Source organism: Mustela nigripes, chromosome 2 (assembly GCF_022355385.1).
Source record: "Mustela nigripes isolate SB6536 chromosome 2, MUSNIG.SB6536, whole genome shotgun sequence".
In the NCBI taxonomy this organism is placed as follows: domain Eukaryota; kingdom Metazoa; phylum Chordata; class Mammalia; order Carnivora; family Mustelidae; genus Mustela; species Mustela nigripes.
The window spans coordinates 134,551,796-134,575,291 of NC_081558.1; the positions used below are offsets into that span (position 1 = coordinate 134,551,796).

At 43.1% G+C, this 23,496-nt stretch overlaps 2 protein-coding genes and 1 long non-coding RNA gene across 7 annotated transcripts in view; 2 read left to right on the plus strand and 1 right to left on the minus strand.

Moving 5' to 3' along the window:
* Positions 1-7,716, plus strand: part of LOC132012088 (caspase recruitment domain-containing protein 8-like) — a 34,632-nt gene extending 26,916 nt beyond the window's left edge. The window contains exons 14-17 of the mRNA XM_059391650.1: positions 1,146-1,199; positions 1,696-1,776; positions 4,382-4,651; positions 6,255-7,716. Of these exons, the coding sequence (XP_059247633.1) occupies positions 1,146-1,199; positions 1,696-1,776; positions 4,382-4,651; positions 6,255-6,274 (425 nt within the window). The 3' untranslated portion in view covers positions 6,275-7,716. The remainder of the gene's footprint in view (positions 1-1,145; positions 1,200-1,695; positions 1,777-4,381; positions 4,652-6,254) is intronic.
* A 5,156-nt stretch (positions 7,717-12,872) lies between these two features.
* Positions 12,873-20,395, minus strand: IL12A (interleukin 12A). Its single transcript, XM_059391656.1, has 7 exons — positions 19,789-20,395; positions 18,968-19,122; positions 15,734-15,847; positions 15,358-15,399; positions 15,241-15,282; positions 15,001-15,144; positions 12,873-13,540 (listed from the first exon to the last, which is right to left on the minus strand). Exons 1-7 carry the CDS (start codon positions 19,802-19,804, stop codon positions 13,385-13,387), a joined length of 669 nt encoding a protein of 222 aa, XP_059247639.1. The 5' UTR covers positions 19,805-20,395; the 3' UTR covers positions 12,873-13,384.
* LOC132012092 (uncharacterized) overlaps positions 19,779-23,496 on the plus strand; it is a 99,950-nt gene continuing 96,232 nt past the window's right edge. For 4 of the 5 annotated variants that reach the window (XR_009402521.1, XR_009402519.1, XR_009402523.1 and 1 more), the window contains exon 1: positions 19,783-19,864. This is a non-coding gene — a long non-coding RNA (uncharacterized LOC132012092). Of the gene's footprint in view, positions 19,865-21,499; positions 21,685-22,070; positions 22,308-23,496 lie in introns of those variants that run through there. The other variant, XR_009402522.1, reaches the window with a different exon arrangement.

Below are 23,496 nucleotides of genomic sequence, written 5' to 3' on the forward strand. Positions count from 1 at the left end.
GTCTCTGCTAGTGATGACGTGGTGTGGGTGCTGTGTGCCGGGCACACCTGTATGTCTTCCTGCCGTGCAGACTGCTGCCTGTTAGGTCTGCATTTCCTCTCCTGTCTTTATACTCTAACAGAGAAACGGGATCGAAGCCTTTCGGAATTCTCAGTCCTTGTTTAAGCATAAGCCTTTTTGGTAGATGGGATTGATTCTTATTCTCAGTGTTATACTCTTAAATTAGCTAGTTTGAAACAGGCTCTTTTATCTGAGCCAAAGTTATTTACCCATAATCTTCGTCGGGGCTGGGTCTTGTGGATTGTGTTGTTTTTTGGGTTTTCGTTATTTGTTCAAATAAATGAGCTTGAAAGACGTTAACTTTTTGGTCACAGCTAATGGTACTTTAATAGAGGTATTCAATATGTAGCAATCTGAGTAACATGTTTTCTGGGCTAAGAACCAGTCTCTTGGTCATTTTAAAGACCACTTTATAAGACCTCTTATGCTTGGTTTTTAAAAACATTTAATAATACTCTGCATGGTAAGGTGTTTCTGGGCTCCACTGTTTTGTAGGGGAGGAAGGGCTAACCTAATGGTTGGTTGAGATCGCTCTAGGGACCTACAGAAGGCCTGGGTGAGGCATAGTCACCTTAGAGAGCAGCGACTGCATCTCACACGGGGGAGGTGGTGTAGAGTCACAATGATGTGTTCAGACAGAACTCCCCAAGTACAATGTTCCAGAGTGCAGAACAATAATATATGAGTTTGTTTTAGGTGGAGTACATGTAAGTACAATTGGAAATAAGCAATGTTTATCTTTATGACTTCCTTATCGATATAGCAAGTGATACCAGTGTTCTGTTTACAGTAGTTAGAGATGTAAATAAATAGCTTTTCACCTGGCATGTGGGTTTGGTAAGAATCCGAATAATTATATGCAGATGACTTGAGTTTGGGAAATTGCCTTGTAGGACCTGCTGGAACAAGTGCTCAGTATTTACCTCAAAGATATATGCTCGTTGGCATACATAGCAAGTTATAATCCCAAACTCATATTTGAACTTCAGAGAGATTGCCAAGACTCTAGAGCTTTATATACTTTGATAAATTGATTTAAGTCAAATTTTGCCTGTTGCCCATTGCTGCTTATTATCCTTTAACAGGTGACTGGGTTCAGCACGATCAGAATCAGAACATTTCGAAAAGAAGCACAAATGGTAAGTGCTAGTTAACTGGACATTGAGTGGGTTTTAACCTATTCTTTTATTTACTTATTTGTTTTTAAAAATTTTATTTATTTATTTGACAGAGGGAGACACAGAGAGGGAACACAAGCAGGGAGAATGGGAGAGGGAGAAGCAGGCTTCCCGCCGAGCAGGGAGCCCGATGCAGGGCTCCATCCCAGGACCCTGGGATCATGACCTGAGCCAAAGGCAGATGCTTAATGACTGAGCCACCCAGGCTCCCTTTAACCTATTCTTTTATTCCTTCTGTCCACTAGAATTTATATTTTGCTGGGCAAATGTGATATTGCTACAGTCTGCTAAGTATTCTGTTATTCTCTTAATCGTCTAAAAAACCTTTGAATTCATTTTCAATTTGTTTCCACCTGAATGATGATTTCTTTAAAAATCCAGGTCAAAGGTAGGTAGAAAATAAGAAACACAAGGGAAAGCCAATTTGGTGATTTTTCTTTTTTTTTTTAAATTAAAGGTAACAGGCGACGAAAAATGACTAGCAGCTTACCTGATGAGGACATCTATGACAAGAGAATGAAGCAGGTTGACTCTTCAGGTGTGTAAAAAAGTCATCACTGGTTGTGAATTATTTTCCCTGGTTTTCCCCATTGATACTCATTCAAGCCCCTGTTGTTGGGTCAGTCTTCTGGGGCCACATCCCAGTTGTGCCTGCCCTCCCAGATACCCTCTCTGTGTCCCAGCTCCTCAGGCCTGGGGAAGGGTCCTGCTTGGTCTGCCCCACCCTTTTTCCAGTTTGAGTCCCCACTTCTCCCCTCCATCCAGTCTAAATAGAATGGGGCACCAGGGGGAGCTCCGTTACAGTCTATAAGGGTACAGGCCACGGGACTATCCATCTTTACTTTTCCTGTAGCAATGAGCATGGAGCCTTTTATGTAGAAGATAATGAACGCCGACTGAATGAATGAAACACTGAATGGCCATGTGTGCGTTCCTTGGCTTCATGGTTACTAGCTCTCTCTGGGGTAAAGAGCCTCCAGCTCAATTATTGGAGGCAAGTCTCAATTTCTTACAATTAAATGGCAGAGACCAAGGCTTGATAGTTGTGAAAATATGATAGAGATTTAAAATGTTTAACAACAGTACTCCAAGCAGCCAGAAGATGGAGTATGTAGCTCAAAATTCAAGTCCAGCCAGAATTTACAAACTTAAGTTTAAAAACAGACTCAAATTATGTGACGCTCAAGGTCTCAAGGCTATAGGGGCCTCCAGTAACTCCCTAAATTAACTGCTTCATCAAATACCTTTTTTTATTGTAAGGTGTATGAATCTCTGAAAGCAGTTAAACTCTCTGTAAAGTAAAGCAAGATACTTTCTACTTTCTAGAACAGGAGACTGTGAGGATGACATGTGGATAATTTTTACTGTGTATCACTGTAGAAATGTTTATTGTTGTTTTGTTAAGTAAACATCAAAATAAGTGAGACTCTAGAATTATTTTAAAAACCTAACTAAATTGGAATATTTTTTCCTAGTCTTATTGAGATATGATTGACAAATAAAATTGTTTATACTTAAAGCGTACAATGTGATGATTTGATATACATAAACATTGTAAAATATTTACCAGTCAAGTTAATTAGTACATCTATCACCTCACTTTTTTTTTTTTTTTTGGTGATGACAATACACAAGATCTACTCTCCTCAAATTACAAGTATATAATACAGAATTAACTCTAGTCACTATGTTATCCATTAGATCCTCAGACCGTGTTCATCTTATAGCTGGGACCCATTTTATATTAAACTGATACATTGGAAAAGTTTTTCTTGTTATATGCATTTAACTTTTGGCTATTTAAAATGATCTCCAATAGCAAGTAGGTAGAAATAGAATTAAAATGATTAAATGGTACCTGGAAGGAGTAAGGATTTCCAGCCTTTTTGGAGTTGACAGTGTGGTATCAAAATAACTTGGTGTAAGGATTTGCTTTAGTTTAGGAACTTACACAATGTTCTTTGAGATACGGAGTCACCCCCATTCTGGTGGTTTTACTCACTCTGTCAGTGTGATTGATGCTTTTTAAATATAGTCAGCACTCAGTCTCCGTAGAATCACCTGGAGATCTTGTTAAAGTTTAGGTTCAGAATCAGAAATAGTAGATTTGGGGATGGTCCTGAGAACTTGCATTTTTCCTGGATTCCCGGTGCAGCTTTCATTGCAGCAGCAGCAGTTGGGAGAGCTAGGAGCGATGCACCATGTCTCCAAAAGCCACTAGAGGGCGCAGGCCGTGGTTTAGACCCCATTCTTCAATCTAGAAGGTTAAGGATCTGTGAGGTGGGAAAAGGTCTCAGTGCAAAGTTTACATTCCTATTAGTAAATTGTCAGCGGCAGATGAGCCGAAATATTGTGGTTCTAGAGGAAGGGCAGAAAGTAATGCTACCTCTCACTCCCTTCTCATTTCACCTCTAGTATATGTAATCCCTTTACCGATCCTTCCCTGAATGTAGGCAACCAGTGAACTTTGCTGCACTATTGCACAACCAACTGAAACACATGAAAAGAGAAAATCTAGCTTAGTTATAAGGCTCATAATTTTCATAGGGCCTATGGTTTAACAGTGGCAAACGTGTCCCTCCAAGCTTATGATGCTGTTTCTTAGAGATCAACAGATGTTACAGATACCATCTCATGACTCTTCTGTGGGGTGTGCTTTTCCCCCAAATGCCAGGAAATGGCATAATGGAGATTTCAATTCGGATGTCTTGCTGCTTGCTTTACTGGCCCTTCGGGTAGCATCTATGTGAGGCACTTACATTCGGATAAAGACACAGAGCTGGGCAGGGGTGTAACTGTATATTTTTCTTTTGGGGCTGTATAAATGATTTTTGGTGTCTGATTTTTTTTTTTTATTCCAACCCACCTTGTGCTGCTTTGTAAACAGTCTCTTTCTCTGAGTGACTGAATTACCATTGTGAACATTATACCCTGGTTTAATGTTATTGCACAGAATAATTCTCTTTGGTCCTTATAATCGTTTAGAAAACAGGGAGTTTTGGACACTTAAATATATTTTAAAGGCAGTTAATATTACAAATCATTGCGTCCTTTTTTATAGAAGGAGAATACATTTTCATTATTAATTGCTATAAATGATTGGCATGTTGAGAGGAACGGTGGACTTCCTTGTTTGCTTTTAGATGGAGCAAAGACCAGAACCCTGTTAACAGACGCACAGTTGATCACTCTTGCTGCGAGGCTGGGGAGGGAGTGGATAAAAATTGCCATTGCCAACCTGGAGTTGGAAATTAGTGATATTGATGATATCCGGGAGAAGGAAGAAGATGTTACCATGTGTAACTTCAGGATGCTGAAGAAGTGGCAAGAAAAGGAGCAGGGTAATGCCACAGCCGAGAATTTATCCAAGTGCCTGAAGAACGTTTCTGTTGAAGTCCAAGATGTGCTGAAAGGTGAGCGGAAAATTATCTTTGTTGTTTACTTAGAATCAAGCTGTGTCTTTGCAAATAGCAAGTTTCTACCATAGAATGTGTTCCTTGTTTATTTGTGAGCTTGGGTTCAGAGAAAGGTAGACAGGTCGAGTATGCCTGTGAATTGCCGTCAGTGGAGATCTAAATAAAGATGATTTGTGGGCGGGCTCAGAGGAATGGTTCAAATCCCATTCCAAGTGCTGGCTGGCTTGGGACTAGCAAATTGTTAACCTAACTGTAAGCCTCTCTGTTTCCCTCTGGCAAATGGATGCAAAAAACTCTATGTCCTAGGTTTATTGTGAGAGTGAAAAAAGATAATGCATGGAGAGCTCCAGGCAGGTAGTAAGGCTGGCAAAGGCAGCGGCCTGGTAGGTGGGTGGGTGGGGTGGGGGGTAGGTGGGATAAAGATGTTTCCTTAGGGTACTGGAGACATTCAGCCTCATAGGCCTTGTGGTGCAGAAGCAGTGCTGGGCGAGGCCGCTGGGTGGCACCAGTGAGCCTCCAGTGGCAGAGAAAAGCGGAAAAGCCGAGTCCAGACTAAGGCTAAACTTTATAGACTTAATCCAGAAAACGACACAGTTCCTTCCTTTGTCTTTAATCACTTCTTTTTGTGTGTGTGGCTTGATTTGGCGTGTTGGTCAAACTGGTTCAAACCTTTGTTACCTATTGTTACTGTAGTTGAGGAATGCAGTGTTACTTCTCCACAGCATCAGTAAGTCAGAGAGAGGGCTTTGTTGGAATTGTTTGGACTTTTTATTCCAAAAAGGATGTGAAGAATGTGTAGATGCCTCCACAAATTTATGTGAATGGTAAAATCATCCTGTGATCTGTCAGGATGCTTTGAGATACCATGATCATGTTTCCTCTGTAGATTTTGGATGCAGCAGCCGCAAGCAGATAGACTATTGAGTTTTGGTACCAATTTTTTCATTCATATTCCTGGATATGTTGAAATTTTGTAAATTACTGAGGCCCATGTGTGGAAATCTGCTTATTTGCATATAGATGTTTCTGCCTGTTGCCGACAATAGCCTCTGTGTTGTCATAACCAAATAATCACAGCCTCTTCCATCAAAGTAATAAGCCTTGAAAAGTCTCTCTCACAGGCTCTTTATAATGGGTTGTTATTCTGTTTTTTGTCTCTGCTCCTGATCTCACTAGACACCTGACTTATTGATACATTAGAACTGTAAAGGGGTTTGTGAAATTTTTTTTAGCACTGAAAGAGATCGTAAAACTGGCTGATCAGCCCAATTTCCTCATTACATAGGACAACAAAACTCTTCTGAGTTAAAAACAAACAATCCAAAAAAAAAACAACTACCAAAAAAAAATTTACCAATATTTTGTGCCTTTGTGTGTGGCCAGAATATCCAGTTAGTTGGTGGAGTTTTGCATTTTTTATCAGGACGTTTTAGTATCCTGTAACCACAGTCTTGAATTTGCGATGGCTTATCTTCAGCTCAGGAAAATGCACCTATCACAGAAGATCGTTTTTGAAATTCCAAGTGATTGTCTATAAAAGCATGCTCCCTTTCCTGCCCAATAGTGAATCCCTGAATCTGTTTGATTCTCTCTGCTTTAGGTTTTTTACAGGAAAGGTGAAGTTTGGAAGATGAGCTGAAAAAGGAAGCCTCAGGAACTTTTATCTGCAAAAGACCACTTCAACTGGTAATTGGGTATGGACTTGATGAGACCTTGAACTGCACAGTCTGAAGGCAGCTCCTTTCACACAGGCGGAAACTCTGCAGCTCACATTATTCAGGGGCACAGAAAATGTAAAATATTTAGACAACTTAAGGCAGAAAAAATCTCTATAACATCGAGATTCATTTATTTATTTCTCTTTTTTTTTGCACCTCCTCATACCATCCTGTCCTTCTTCCCCAACCATTATCTGTCCTTACAAAGGTGCTTAAAATGACTCTACTCAGTCAGGTGAGAAATGTGGTAATTTTCCTTTTGGAGTCTGCGAATTATGAAAGCAATTAAGTGGTAGTGTGCTTAAACTCATGCCGATGTAGTTGAGCTTTTTTTCATCGTGATATTAATAATGAAGAGAGATTTCCTTTTCTTTTAGCCCCCACTGTGACAGGCCTGTCACCAACCCCCACCCCCCCAGGTACAATGTATCTTCTTAGGTGGGATGATTTCCATAGCTCACTTTACCAACCTATCTGGCTAGTGGTCTGTTAAATCGGTAAACCAATCATGTTACCTGGACCTGGAGTGATGAGAAGAAATGTAATCCTGTCCCCATCACACATTGGGGTGCACGCTCAGAGGCGATCTTATCTCAGGCGGTGAAGACGGATGGATGGTCAGAGAGTCCCTGGAAGTTTCATCAACCTTCCAAAATCACAAGGCCAAGCACTACATTTCTTGACTTTCACCCTGGGATCATTTACTTTCTGGGGGGACAAATGCCACTCAGAAATCGCTGTAGAAGGACCAAGGGAAAACTGTCATGTCTTCTTGAAGAAGATTTGCCCCAGAGAATACTGAGCCACATTGGCTCTTGTTAATTGGTGAAATGGTTTTTTGGGGTCCGTATAGCCATTGTCACTCTCCCAGAATCATGCATGTAGTTGATTAACATTTTGGATATGTTTTGTTAACTTATTTGAAGAAACTATAAATTACCATCAGTCTACTGTAAGCATTAGCTGGAGAATAAAATAAATCTCAATGAATTAATCAGAGAAATACACTTAAACTATTGTTTTGCCTGTGAAGAACAGATTCACTTTATAGGGGAGAACATATTTTTAATTGTCAGGGATCCTGTGGAATTAAATCAGTGTCGCTTTATGAGTTTTTTTTTTAATTGTCCTATATTTTAGGAAACAAGGAATTTTAACATTCAGGAGTATAAATACTTTATTAAAGAACTTGAATTTTTAAATGTTTATGATTTTTTTTATAAGTTGTTTTCCGAAGAAAAGCATAATTTCAGAGGTGCTTTGTATGTATCTGGTTTCCCAACAATTTTCAACCTTTTTCATACTGTGGATGAAAGGAAGAAAAATAAATCTGTACAGTACTAATGTGTCTCCTTTGTATTATTGTTTACTTACAAAGCATCGTATTTCTCGATTGCTATTATCTTGGCTGTTTGGGCATTAGCTGGTTTTGTCACCGGCTCTCCAGTTCTTGGACTGGGACCCAGCATAAACCATGGTGAGCTGGTTCACCCGGGAGTTTGCAGAAATGCAGAATAACCTGCGTGTCCCCTTGTCCCCCTACTGTCCTCACTCCAGGAATGACAGCAACACTCCTGCCCCCTCGTTATTGGAAGGTATGTTTCTACTTAAAACCAGGTGGGTTCGTATTAGTTCCTCACCTGTGCATCTTCCTAACGGGACTTTTCTGCACATTTGGGACGCATTTTGTAATTTTATTGAATTGCTTTAGGGGGAAATTCTCCTCCCGTTCTTTGACATGTGGAAGCACATTTTCACTCTCATTTTCTGCAGAGGCCATTGATTTGCTGATTTTTCAAGAGGTTCTCATGAGGATGGTCGTTTTCAGCTGTTGGCCTTGCCCGTTGCCCGTTGTTGGAAGTTCTTGGGGCTAAAGCAGCACACGGCCTGCTGAAGGGTGTGATCCCAACTGGGTAACTGCTGGGAGTTTATCTTTTCTAGCCCACACCCTGTGGTTGGAGTATTTCTGGTAACGGCTCTGGAGCTGCGGTCCTGGATTGAATTCTGAGCACGGAGTTCTGAGGTTTTTCCTGTTTCTTAATGAGGACATGCAGCTCTGCCCTGAAGCCCACTAGTGGAATTTAGATCCAGTGTGTTTCTCTTATGATGTGGATTCCTGGTGAGTTAGTCAGCCATCGTTATTCTGTGGAAGTCCATTCGTGCTGTTTGCTATAAACTCTGGCTTGAGTTTCATTTTTATTTATTAATTTTTATTATTTATTTTTTTAAAAGATTCCATACATTTATTCAGCAGAGAGAGACAGTGAGAGAGAGAATATAAGCAGGGGGAGAAGGAGAGGGAGAAGCAGGCTTCCCGCAGAGCAGGGAGCCCGACGCCGTGCTGGATCACAGGACCCTGCGGCCAAGACCCAAGCTGAAGACAGACACTTAACAGACTGTATCACCCAGGCTCCCCTTGAGTTTCATTTTTAGAAGAGGGTATGCTGTATGCATTTACAGTGTTGCTTTATTTTCAAGCAAGTTGGGAAGTCTAAGAGATGGTTTTGTTTACTTATAAAAACTCAACTGCTGGAGAAACTTGGACTAGTTCAGTGAGTTTTTGACTTTCCCTTAGCTGTAAAGGCTATTTGTGAAATCTCATCTGGAACCTGCATGGGTAAAGCTGTCAGAAGAGGAGCTTCACTGGTAGGGAACTACTAGGGGTTATTGGGGGTTGTTGGGGAGCTCGGCTGGATCTCTGAACCACTCCTGTCGGGCAGTGTGGGAACCGGCCAGTGAGGTGATCGCCTGGGCCTCTTGGAACTACTGTCGAGAGAGACCAGTGCAAGGGGAAGTGGACGATACTTTGGTTCACCAGTGAGAGGGGTTGGCTTCTGAAGGACAGTGACCACATAATGCCAAGCTGTAGACATGTGGGCTATATATGTATCTACAGGCTTATGCATTTTGGATTTTTCCCAGTATAAGCACGCAAAAATTGTTTTGAAGTAAGCACACATGTGCATTTTTTACAATTAAAAAATTTTTTTTGGTAATTGGGAATACTTTGATTTTTTAAAGACTGGAGACTTTCTTTATTCCCAGATTAGAAAAAGAAATGAGAAACACATGGGAGCCCATGAAGATTTGCCCTTCTCTCGCTTTCTACCACCTTTCAGTGCCAGGGCCTGAGAATACACAGACGTGGGTAACATGGCATTTCCTGTACTTGAAGTTTTCCTAGTGTCGCGAGGAGGAGACACGTATAGATAACCATGATGGTGTTTGTATGGTGGTGATGAAAATGTCCCTTGACTTACTGGGCCCCTACTACCAAAGGTGAAAGGCTGCTATGGCTGCACAGGCCCGAGCCACGCCGCCCCAGGGTCGAATCATGGTGTGTCACTTCCTCGTCATGCAAGCATCCATGGTTTCTTACCTGAGTTTCCTCATCTATAAAAAGGGGAAGGTTTCTCCTCGTAGGACTATTGAGAGGATTATATGCATTTGTGGTAAACACTTAGAAACACACCTAGCATTTAGTTAGCACCAAGTTAGCATTAGTTAATGTTGCTTCTAAAAAAGTTCACATGAATATATTTTCTGATGTTAAATTGATGTCATAATCACATTTACGTTTTTAAAGTGATTTTATTTATTATTTTAGAGAGAGCAAGTGAGGGAAGGGGCAGAGGGAAAGACAGAATCCCAAGCAGACTCTACACTGAACACAGAGCCCAGTGTGGGGTTCCAACCCATGAGCCTGATAGCATAACCTGAGCCAGAATTAAGAATCAGACGTGTAACAGACTGACCCACTCAGGTGCCCCTTCATATAGATATATTTTTAAGTAAGCTGTATGTCCAACGCAGGGCTTGAACTCACGATCCTGAGATCAAGACTCATGCGCTCTATGACTGAGCCAGCCAGGTGAAAGAAGCTATTCCTATTTTTAATATCATATTAAAAAATACATAAATACAACGGAAATTTTTGACCTAGTCTCACCAAATACATTTCAACCAAAAAATTGATACAATTCAATTTTTGAAAATGTGGCTTTTAAAAGAAATTTAAATAGATGTTTAAATTTCTATTTATTTCAGCCAGCTGAGACTATTACAACAAAATACCACAGACTGGGTGGCTTAAATGAAAGACATTCATTCCCCATGGTTCTGAGGGCTGGGAAGTCCGAGGTTAGGGTACCCAAGGATTTGGTGTCTGGTGAGGGCTCTCATGGTGGTTTGTAGACAGCCACCTGTCACTGTGTCCCCACAGGGAGCTGGGGGGTTTCTCCCACTCTCTTCTTACAAGGGCATTTAATCTACCATCAGAACACGCTTATGACCTAACATACCTCCCAGTGCCTCACTTCTAAGTACCATCGCTTTGGGGGTCAGGGCTTCAAGATAGGCATTTTAAGGGTCACAAACCTTCAGTCCGTGGCAATACTGTAAAGCACTCTGCCCTAAACTAGGAAGCCAGATCCCGCTGTAGAACCAAGTATTTGGTCTTCAAACAAGGACAGCACCTGAACGGTTCAGGGTGATACTGCCAAGGGGACTCACTAGTTTCTGTCCGTGCTGGCCCCAGACAAAGCTGGATTTTCTTCTCTTTCTGTCCCCATGTTTTCTTTCCTCATTGGGTTGTCTCAGGTGCTTTGGCATCTCTTCAGTTGTCCAATCCCTGCCTTTGGATGTCTGGCCAGACCATTATCCAGAACTGTTTCCTTCATCCTAAAGCTCTGCACCCTCTGGGGGGCAGCTGTCAGCTGTGATTTTTCATCTTAATTCTCTGATTAAGTCATTCTCAGGTCTGAGAAATTCTTTCACTGTTTATTTCCTTTCCAAAATAATTTGTTAATCAAGTGAATCTCTAACAGGCTAAGACTGGGGAATATTTTTAGGGGAAAGGTATCTCAATCCTACCATGTTCCTTTGCTCGCTATCCTTTATTCTGGGAGGGTAGGGGCTTGCACCAGACCCCTGGGGAGCCCCTGCTGTGCTGAATGCTGAGCGGGGACCTACAGTTTTCTGAATTTCACAGGTAAGAAAATAGTAGTGAAGGAGGGTTTTACCAATTCGGCCCAGTCACCAAGCCCAAAGACTACTAATAATTTTTAAAAATTGCTCACATTTATAGTGCATGTACTACATGTCAGGAACAGTGCTAGTGCTCGACATGAGCTGTTCTACGTAACCCTCCCTCTGACCCTCTGAGGAAGGTTCTAGCATCGTCTTCCCTTCTTAGGAGAAGAAACAAGGAGAGGTTAAAACAACTTGGTCATGTTATACAACTTGTAGACTGTAGGTCCAGGACTAAATGGAAAAAGAGAAGAACTAACCACATAATAAAGAATAGAAGAGGTTTCTCGGGTCAGTCATGCGTCTGAAGCATAGGTCATGGTGATTTCTAGAACCAAAGTAACACCTGTGTTCCTCTGTACAAGCCCTGTCCATAGACAGATGATCTGTTTGCCTCTCCTTGTTTCTAGGCACAGACAGCAGGCCATTCATCATTCCTAGTGAAGGAAGGCATCAACTCTAAGGCCCCAGGCCCATCACGCCATTGAGCTCTTCTTTCCATTATCAAAGCCACTGAAAACCAAACCCAACACTTAAGGCAAGAAACTCCTGTCTGTGAATCGCTCTCAGGTCATTCAAGTTTGTGGAGGAATCCCTCAAGATAAGGGGAGTATGTGTTGGGATCTAGTTTCTGATGACTTCTATCTGTGTATCCAGTGGGCAGGATGAGTCATTCTGCCACACAGATGAGGGGGCCTGGGGTAGCTGTACACATCCCCTCTCAGTCCTCAGGGATATGAGCTGGACTGTGGTGGGGAAGAGTCACATGAGGTAGGGGGCAGGACCCCCTAAATAGCTCCTTTCTTACGGCCTTTTCAGAGGAAGGAGGAAGATGATTATCAGAGCACTAAATTACATGGTATTTTGCCAGGTGAGTCTTTTAAAATTCACATGGTTTAGATAATTCAAAAGATGGAATTTAATATTGGGTCGTTAGGAGCACATCTCTTAAGTTAAAAAGTGGCAATTATCCATGTGGTTTAGGCAGAAGTTCTAGATCATTTGAAGCAAATGGAGAATTTTTCTCATTGTAACTGGGAAACAGCTTCCCCCTAAGGGCCCAAAGGGTCACAAAAATTAGAATAATTTAACTAGAAGACCTCTAAATGATGTTTTTCCCAGTTGAAGGATATTATGTATTTGTCTAGGGCACACAGTATGTTATGGTGCTGCAGTTAATGGGGAAAAAAACACTTTTATGTGTTTTACTTTTAGATGTAGATGTCAAACAAAACATACTCTCAAATACCATAACTCACTTGATGGCCTTAGTATTAAAGCATATCTAGTCTTCCAAGTCTCTTTTAAAATAAGAGATTAGAGGAAGTAGGGCTTGGGTAAGAATATTGTGACATTCTTTCCAAGGAAATTTGTTCACATTGGTGTTTTCAGTTTTCCCACAATGTATTTTAATGCTTAACGTATTCCAATCATATTAGAAAAAATGAGACTTATTTTATCCAATCATTTTATTTTTAGAACATAAGGTATTTCTCAAATCCATTTGATAATAAATACTTTAATAAATATGACATAAATAAATATAAGTTAATTCACATGCCGTCATGAACACAAAATTATATAAATAAGTATTTTAAAATAAATTATGCTTGAGTGTTTGTTTCTACAAACACTCTGGTACAGAAATAGCTTATAAATTCTTGCTCTTCTAGTAAAGGGAAAAGAAGAACATGTTGAGTGAGGACGTTTCCCTCTTTAGCAATTTGCTCATGAAAACTTAAAAACAACTTATCTGTAGAAAATGTGAAGTCTGCTTGATCAAGGGCAACCTGGGGATGGAACAGTCACATTGTTCAGATTTTGGGGGGCAACTAATGTAAACAAGCATAAGAATGATCATACTAGCTTAGGCAGGACCAGGTCAAGGCAATCCCTTCTGGTTCTTAACCCACATCCTGTGAAAAATATTTTTGATTCACATTATTTTAAGAATGGCTTTAAGGTCTGGAGGGACCTCAGCTTTTTAGGAAGAGTTCAGATAGCTCATCATTCTATCGATGGTCACGGCACGAATTCTGAAAGCATGAAGAAGTATGCAGAGCTTGATTTTAGTTTTATAAAAATCTGGTTCTTCAAGGGAAGATGTCTGTGGCACAGTCACACTGTTGAAATTCAGGGCCTATAAGGATAAATATTAAGGGTGACATACATGATATTCCCAATTAAAACATTCATCCGTAAAAATGGGTGAAGCCAATACATGTCTCAGAGTCTGCATCCCACTTCCTCATTACAACTCCTAAACCCGACCCAGATCTACTCTCAGCCAGATGGCCAGGCAGAACCTGAGAGAAGAAATACTCATTATCCAAGCACATGTATCTTCAGTGAGCTCTGAAAAGACCCTTAAAGCTATTTAGAAAATCGTCAGTGGGAGTTGCATTTTCAAAAGGAACAATTCTGTTCAGATGACATCTGCTGCAATATCTAATTAATTTGTATATATTATACTAAGAAGCTAAGTCCTTTTTAGAACAGAGAGGTGATGAATCGCTATTGATTGGAACTCCCAGAGTAACGGACCTGTCTGCTACAGGCACTCGTTTGTGCCAGATACATAAACCTGGCCACGGAGCGCTCAGTGTTACCCTTTCATTTGATAACATAATGCAAGATCTTCTTTTTGCACAGGGATCAATATGTCCACTTGTTCCTTGCAAAAAGCCCAAGAGAAAGGTAGGGTGGGTGAAGTCACGCCATTTTACAAGGGAAAATCCTGAGTCCCAATGGGATTGAATGGTTTGGGCACGGTTGGCTGATTCCTGGCAGAATGGATTCCAGTACTCAAATCATCTGAATCTTGGACGTGAAAATGAAATAACTCTCTAGATGCTAACATTCTTTGATAATTGCAGGCAACTCACTGCTGTATTTCCAGCAATAATTCGGCACAAAAAGAGAACTCATACTTCTTTTTATCCATGCGTTGGCCACCAAGGTATTCACCCTGCTCTTTCTTATGTGACTATTTCTGTTTTGTATTAGCATCCATGCTGGGGTGATTCAGAAAATTACAGAGCCAGTTCTTATCTGTGAGTGACGTTGTGGATATCCCAGGTGATGGGTCATTGTTTTATGTCATACACATTTTAGTTCAGAAAGGGTCACACCTAGGTATCAGGCCCCACTTGTTTTCTCCCATAGTATTTGCAGATACGTCTAATGGCCCCTCAGTGCTCAATGTTCAGAGTGAGGCAAGCGTTCAGAGTGAGCGAGAAGCTAAGAGTAGTGAAACCCCTCTGATGTGGGTTTCAATCCTGGCTCTGCCACTTACAAGCCACTTGGACAAGCAGTTAACTCTGAGCTTGGCTTTCCTCCTCTGAACACACCCCACATGGTGGTTGCAGGGATGGTAAGAGAGAATCTGTGAAAACATCTGCAGGGAGCCCAGTGTGTACCACACACTCAACAAGCGGGAGTCTGCTTGTCTTCCCCGAGGCCTACTCACGAGTGCCCTTTGTCGAGAGGCTCTGCAGCGGACAGAGGAGGGGGATTTCCGGCCTCTCCCAATCATCACAGACTCTGACTAGCCATCTCAGCGTGAAGAACGTGCTCTCCCTGGTAGTATGAAGGTCTTACCTGCAACAAGTCATCAATAGCCGTCAGCATGCTTTGATCCAGAAAGATCTGCCTCTTAGGATCCATTAAAAGCTTTGCGTTCATGGCCTTGAACTCCACCTGGTACATCTTCAAGTCCTCATAGATACTGCTAAGGCACAGGGTCTAAGTGATAGGACAAAATGGGGAAGGAGCCACTGAGATGGCTGAAAATGTTTCCCCCCGCATTGCATCTGAGGAAAGACAATATTTGTGTCTTACCGTCATAAAGGAGGCCTTTCTGGAGGCCAGGCAACTCCCATTCTAGAAGAAAAAGTAATGAGACATCAATGATATGAATTCATCATAGGGGCTGAAACCTTTAATTTCCTGACTTACAGTTATCAAAGAGATCTCTCTGGAAGCCAGGCAACTCTCATTCTAGAGAAAAAAAAAATCACATCAAAAATATTAATTCTTAATATACATTTTCCTGGCTTTTCTCAAACACATCTTTTTCATTGTAGTAAAAAACACATAACATAGAATTTACTATCTTAATTCCTCTTAAGCATACTATAGTTCAATAGTATTAAGTATATTCACATTGTTGTAAAACACATATTTGTTGTATGTATATACATATTTTTTCAAATTCAGCTTCTGAAGTGGAACCTATTAAAATCTCCTGGTGATGCACATTTTTGGAAGAAGATGAGGTTTGATGCCTAGCTCTTAACTGTGTTACTTGCTTGGGGAAGAAAATCATCCATACCATGGTTAATTCCAATGGTAAGCAGGCCTCCACGGTGCTGGTTTTATCCTTTGTGATATCTTCATGATCAATCTCTTCAGAAGTGCAGGAGTAAAGTTCTAGGGTTTGTTGGGCCTGTAAGAAACATAAAGAGTAACCCAGTTTATAATATTAATAAGGCACCTGGCCCTATAAGAAGCTGACACTGCAGGCTGCTTCTGACATCCACGTCTTTGACAGGTAGGAAATCTGGGATCTTCCTAAGACAAAAGGAAACAGGTTATTTACATTCTCTCTCCCTCCCTGCTCTCCCTTTGCCTAGGACGAATTTCTCTGAATGATCCACTTTTCCATTATGTAAACAGTATAAATCATTTCAACAGGCTATGCTAATCAGCGTCTACACCATGCTGTGACACTTGCTTCCGGTGAAAACAGGTTTTTTCCCTTTTGTCAAAGCACCTGGGTTTTATGAATATCCTTTTCAAGCAGAATGTCTAAAGGCAGAACTGTTAAGGTCCCAACTTGATGGATATAACAAACATGTAACCTAAAGACAAGTGGTTCACATACACACACGCAACCACACACACGGATGTCATCTTAGAAGCACGCTGGAAAGCACCGTTGAATAGATTTATGAAATTTATCTAAGAAGTCAGTAAATTTGATTGAAGACTGAGATCGTTTTTCCATTCATCAAGCCTAAGGTGTCCAAGGAGTCCCCCCTACTCTTATCTGTGGCTTCACTTTCCTTCACTTTACATGCCAGTAACCGTGGTCTGGAAGGAGGTGATCTTCCTTCTAGCTCAGAGTCAAAAGCTTCCCAGTAGCCTAACAGCACATCACAATGCCTGGGGCTGCTCACTTCGCTTCAAGTCATCACACGGGCATTTGATCATCTCACATCATCACAAGAAAAAGGGTGAGTATGGTACAGTAAAATACGTAGAAACCACATTCCCTTAACTTAAATTCTTATAATTGCTCTATTTTATCATCAATTATTATTGTCAATCTCTTACTGTGCCTAGTTTAGAAATTAAACTTTATCATAGATATGTGTGTATAGGAAAAAACACAATATAGGATTCGGTACTGTCTGTGGTTCCAGAGGCCCACTGGGGGTCTCGGAAAGTATCCTCCATGGAGAAGGGAGGACCCACGGTACTAAGGAACAGGACGAAGAAGAGGACTGTCATCCCCCGCTTCCTTCCCAGATTCTAAGTTCAAGTGCCCAAACGACAAGGAGTCATGTCAGCATGTAAGAAGTACTGAGAAGGGTATGAAGTCTTCTCCAGAGAGAAGACATCGGCATTAAGAGGATTAGAAGGCCTACCGGCAGAGGAGAGGAAATTTCAGGCAAAGGGAAGTGCAGGAGCCATAATCAAGGCTTGAGATGCAGAGCATGTTTGGAAACAAGTAGTAAAATCTCTGGGGTAAACAGAATAATGCCCCATCCCCCCACCCTCCATCCACTTCCTAACCTCTGGAACTGGAGAAGAGGTTACATGGCCAAGAGGGAATTACGGTTGCTGATGAAATGAAGGTTGTTAATCAGCTTGCTTTAAATTGGGAAGCTATCTTGGATTATCTGGGTAGGTCCAATGTCATTGCTGGGTTGCTATAAATGGTAGGCGGCAGGAGTCAACGTCAGAGTCATGCAGCGTGTGGGCAGCTAAGCAGGCCACTGCTGGCTTTGAGGCTGGAAGGGGACCATTTACCAGGGACTGTGGGCTGCCTCTAGAAGCAGGAAAAGGCAAGAAAATGGATTCTCCCCTGGGGTCTCCAGAAAGGGACACAGCTCTGCTCCCATCTGGATTCTAGCTTATTTCAGATTTCAAACTCCAGGGTTATAAAATAATAAATTGGTGTTGTTTGAAGCCCCTTAACTTTGAGGTATTTAGTTACAGCAGCAACCTGGAGCTATACACTGTTCCTGGAGGTACACACACACGCACACACACGTACACACACACACACACACACACACACACACACACACACGCACCCAGGCAGCCGCCGTCCTGAGCAGGGGGTAAAGAGTTGGATTTGGAAATATGGGCCCTTCTCTCTTCAAGAGAAGCTGGAAATTTGGATTCTTATATAAAAGGCCCATTTTTTTCAATGGTATCAAACTCAAAATCAAAGACAAAACGTCCGGGTCAAACTCCACACATCTGTGGGCTGTGAGCAGCATGCGTTTGCCACCTCTTTCTTCTGTAAGAAGCCAGCTGATTTGTTCTAGCAAATTTGACAAAGGAACGCTATAAAAAACTATCAAGTTGAGTCCTGCAATCTTTTGACCTTTAGAGCTGTACTGGGGAGTCGAAGGGTTAGCTTTTTCACATAAAGCATCTATTTAAATTGCAGCTCCTAAATTTTATCCAGATTGAAACTTTCTTCAGGAGTCCAAGAACTTTTCTCTGCAGTTTTCATTTGCTGAGCTGCCTTTTTAATTAAGATTGACTGAACTGTGAGGAGCAATTGGCATTGTGAAAGCCTAGAAGGGGGAAAGAATTCTTTAAGAAGGCCTTGTGGCCTTGGGTATATTTTAAGAGAGTCATAAAACAACAAGCTAGAAAATATTCAGGAAAGATTTACCAGAGAACAGGGAGCCAAAAGTCAGCTTTTAAAACATCAGTCTTTGGCTGTTCCAGCAGAAGGTGTAGGTATAGAAGCACTTTCAAAAGGAAAAAAAAAGGATGTTTTTGCATTAAAATATGAAACCTAAATAAGTGAATGAAGCTGTAAATTGTATTAGATAACCCGTGACACACCCACTGTCACAGGCCCCTGGGAACATGTTGCTCAGACAAAGAACTGTGTCACCACATTGGAAGCTGGTGAGTGATGCGCGGGGCATCTTTGTAGCCCCTGGAGCACAGGGGCTGCACCTAATAACGCTTTCCTGGATTGATAAGTGTGTCAGAGAAAGAGTGTGGGCCTGATACAATTCCATCTCTGTTGGCAGGCTACAGGGAACATTGTAAATATCCACTTTCCTCTGTGTAGACATAGCCAAAATGAGTGCCATTATAATTTATTACCACTCTTGCCTTCTCTGGAGACACAATTTCATTGAGACTCTTTAGCTAATAGTTGGGCCCTTTGTAAAGTTCCCTCTCCCCATCCTGACGGCTCCTGATTAACGTCCCCAATTTCTCTGCAGTTCTTTTCAGGTGATCAGGGGTTCAGAGAAACCCCTTCCCTAGAAAGGCCGCAAAGTGGGAACAAGGATATTGAAAAACTCACCTTCTGAAGCGTGTTGCTGACAGCTCTCAGCAGGTTTTGGGAGTGGCTGAGGCACTGGAACATTCCTGGGCTTGGGGATGCTGTGGGGAGGCTCCTGGCCAAACTGAGGTCGTCCACGTGGTTTAGGAGGACCAAGAGGGTCAGAAGGTAGAGGCCTGGAAAGGAAGAGGAGCAGGCTGAGCTCATCGGCTTGGTTTGCCCTACTGCTACCTTCCATCCATTCGGTCATCTGCACCCATCCACATCTTACCCTCACCAACCCCCCCTCCAGCATCTCCAATCTTCCTTAGACACCTGAGAAATGAATCAAATTCTTGGAAGGCAGTGCTCTGGTGTAGGGCTAGAAGGCAACTCCCTGTGAGGCCCCCCTAACGAGCTCGGACAAGGCGGCTGAATTCAGAGCTCACCCTCTATTTCACCAGTAGGGAAACTGAGGCCAGGTAGTGAAGTGACTAGCCCAGACTCGGCCAAGTGTTTTGGAAACAGTGGGGTGACAGCCTCACTTTGAAGCTGGCTGGGATCTGCCCTCTTCTAGCTATAACTGAGGGACCCTGAGAAAGAAAGTTACCGCGAGGGGCCTCAGTTTCCAATCTGTGAAGTGGGCCCGATGATAGCCCACAAGGCCGCTTCCAGATAAGGAGACAATGTCCTACTGAGCGCGCGGTAAGCACGCAGTCATTCCTTCTGTCACCCTGCACGAGGTTGCGGACTGCCTTCCGGTCTCCGCTGAGCCGGTCCCGGGCTGCTGCCGCGTCTCCCCGGGCTGCCGCCCCCTCCGCAGCCGAGCGAGCGCCGAGCCTCCCGGCGGGCGGGTTACTCACCGCGCGGCGGGCACATGCTGAGCGGGCGCGGCGTGGACCCCGGGCGGGCGCTGGACGCGGACTGAGGACGCAGCAGGTGAGGGCGGTGGTGGGAGGCCGCCCCGGGGGGTCACATTTTTATAATTGTCCCGAGGCGCGGCAGGACTTTCCCGGGACTCCGCTGTCCTGCTTGCTTTCTGTCTCTGTCTCTCTCTACATCAGCTTCTCGGTGACACGTGGAGCTGGGCCCGCGGGGTTTGCGGCGCTTTCGGATTAACTCCGCCGGTGCCCGGCCGCAGCCTTCTGGGGACGGCCCCGCCGCCTCCAGCCCGCCCAAAGCGAAAGCGAAATTGGCGCAGAGTCAGGGCGCAGGGTCCCCGGGCCAGCCCGACCCCTCGCCGGCCGCCGTCGGTCCCGGCCTCGGAGGCCCGCCCACCCCTCGCCCTCCGGCCCTCGCCCCGCTGCCCTGCAGCGCCCCCTTCCCACGGAGCGCCGAGTAGTGCCGTTCACTGTCCACCTGTGTCCGGGATGTGCCCTGATCGCGACCGCCCACCCGGCCCTGAGAGGGCCTTCGTCGGTCGTCCGCTCGCCGTGTATTCATTCAGACGGTCCGCCGGTGCCGGTGCCGGCTGGGCCCTGCTAAGCGTTTGACACCCACTGCTGAACAGGTCCCTTGGGGGACGCTCCCACACTAAATCTGACTCCGTGTATTTTATTCGCGTACCTATTTTAAATGTGAAAAGGGATGAAACCAGACTGGCGATGCAATAAACTGTTGTTCCGGAGAGTCCAGTTTCCTACAGGGAGAGAAGGGTATTATTTAGTGGGATGGATGCACGGGGCCGTGGGAGAAGCCCAGAGAGAGGACACCTCAGCAGGACAAGGCGGTGAGGAGGCAATGAAGGCTCCCCGGAGCAGGGCCCCCCAATATGCTTCTACGGGCAGTAGACTGTGCCCAGTAAATGGGATGCAGGTTTTAGGTCGGGGGAACAGGGGTCTGAAGCACAGTCAGGGAGGGTAGTGGGAAGTGGGGATCTGGGGCCCCTGCCATCAGGGTATGACATCCGAGAGAGCGATGGGGCTGTGCTATGAGGGTAGTAGATGCCATGCTAAGGAACATCCGCTCTGAGGGTGGTGGGGAGCCTTCTCAGGTTTTAGGCAGGAGGCATGGTTAGAGAGGCATGATGGGAAGATTCCCTTCAGCAATAGTATGGAAGGTGGATCCCAGGCATCAGGAGTAGAGCACAGGGAGCAGCTGGGAGGTATGGCCAAAGCCTCAGTCAGAATGGGGAGGACAGAGTGGGCCAGAGAGACTTTCAGGGTGCTGAGGGGCCAAGACTTGGTAACTCCTTACGTGTGATGGCCAGGAAGGTGTTGAGGATGGTGGAATGGGGGTTATTCCAGGGCCTAGGCAGGGGTTAGTGTAAGAGGGGAGCGAGTTTGGAGGAGACAGTGAGAAGTTCCATTTTGGATGTACTGGGTGTGAGGTTCCTGTGGGACTTTTCAGTTCACTCATCTCTACCACAAGTGTTAGTCACCCTGGGTATGTGTAAAAGGGAGGGGTGTGTTTGGTCACCTACTCAGAGCTTCGGATGCGTCTGACAGTGCTCAGGCCCCAGGACTGCATAATGGAGCCATCAGTACCCACTTCCGTGCAGATGAGCCCATCTTGAATAGGGAAAAGCCTTGAGGCTACAAAGAAGAGTGGATGCTTCCTCTTTCTCTCCTCTAGGTCCCTACTGAAGTCAGGATGGATGAGTCCCTGTAAACCTTGAGACACCGCCATGAGTACTAAGCAGGACCCATTGAAGATGGAGCAAAGAAGCCAATTAGAAGAAAGCTATGATAGGCCCTGGTCTGATTCAAGCTCTCTCAGTTGTTAGCATCAGGCTCCCAGGGCGGATCATCTGTTCAAGGGTGAGGAGGCACCCACTATAGGGACTTTTAGATGTGTGTGAAATGAGAGCACTGGTTGCTCTCTAAGGCTCCTTGCAGTGGTGCTGTCTGTGAATTCCCCCATGGGGATAGGGACCAATGTGTTGTCAGAAACAATTGCATCTAGCAGATTGTGTGAAGCAAGTGACAGGTGCAGAGCTGTGTTGTTGCTATAGGGCACTAGGACGGAATTAAATATACTTAAAGTCAAAATGAAGTCAGATTCATCACAACTGAACTATGCCTCCCCTGGAAGGACTCTCCCCTATGGAAAAGTAATTTCTGTGGCATAGATAAGTACAGGGCCTGTCTGCCTAGAATGGATTTTGGACCACCAAACACAATTTCTTTCTTTCTTTCTTTTTTAGATTTTATTTATTTGACAAACAGAGATCACAGGTAGGCAGAGAGACAGCCAGAGAGAGAGGAAGGGAAGCAGGCTTCCTGCTGAGCAGAGAGCTTGATGCAGGGCTCGATCCCAGGACCCTGGAATCATGACCTGAGCCGAAGGCAGAGGCTTTAACCCACTGAGCCACCCAGGCGCCTCCCAAACACAATTTCTAACCTATGCTCTGTGAAACAGTTCTCTGATATGCTGTGTATAGTACAACCAAGATAAAATTAAAACTTTCTTCTGGAACAGCACTGCTTTTTTAGACAAATTCTTTGCCCGTGATCACTACTACAGAGAGTCTACCATTTATTGGAAGTCTTGGCCAATGCTGTAAGGCAAGAATAAGAACACAGAGACTTAAAAATTGGAAAGGAAAAGACAAAATGGTCATTATTTTATAATGGGATACACAGTAGATATCCCCAAAAAAGAGGGGGGGCAACAGAAACAAGAGAAAAATGTAGAACTAATTAGAATTACTTAGAAAAATCACCGACTTCACTGGATGCAAATACCAAATTTTTTAAATCAACTACATTTCTGGAATTAAAAAAAAGAACACTGGGTGATGTATGGAATTGTTGAATCACTGTATTGTACACTCGAAGCTAATATAACACTGCATGTTAACTATACTGGAATTAAAAAAAAAAAAAAACCCGAACTACATTTCTCTACAACTGCAACAATCAATTAGAAAATATAATAAAAATAATATACCAAATAATGAATGAATGACAATACAAAGAAGATACCATTCACAGTAACAGCCAAACTATAAAGTTACTCCCTGTAAATTGAGAGGCAGTCCAAGTGGTTAAGAGTATGGACTATAAACTGTTTGAAGCTAGGCTCTGTCACTTACTTTACTTACTTGTTATGAGTTCTTGGACAAGTTCCTTATTTCTCTGGGCTCAGTTTCTTAATTTGGAAAGTTATGGTGATAAAAGTTTAAATGGTGGTTGTGATTATTACATGAGTTAGTGTAAGTGTAGAATAGTCTTTGGAAAAAAATTTAAAAATCTAATCAAGAACATAGAGTGATTTAATTTAAATGGAAACACATTCCATACCCTTGGGAGGAAGATCTTAATACATAAAGAGCTCAAGTCTATTCTAATTAATTCACATATTCAATGCAATCCCAATGCAAATTACAAATAATTTTCTGAGGAACTTAATAATAAACCTACTCTAAAAAATATATATGTAACAATAAAAGTCTGTGAATATCCAAGCTAAACTTGTAGAGGAGGCATAAACAGGGGTATTAGTCCAGATACAAACATGCCATTCAAAGCAATATTAATAAGAATAGTGTTTAGCAAAAGGATGGCCAAATAAACCATTGAAACGGAATAGAGAAATTAGAGACAGACTCGTACATATGAGTATTTAGT

Coding starts and splice junctions, on each gene's coding strand:
- IL12A (XM_059391656.1), bottom strand. Junction 15,400..15,733: donor TACCATTGGAATTAACCATG/GTATGGATGATT, acceptor TTTTTTCTCTAG/AATGAGAGTTGCCTGGCTTC. Junction 13,541..15,000: donor CTATTGATGACTTGTTGCAG/GTAAGACCTTCA, acceptor TTATCCTTATAG/GCCCTGAATTTCAACAGTGT.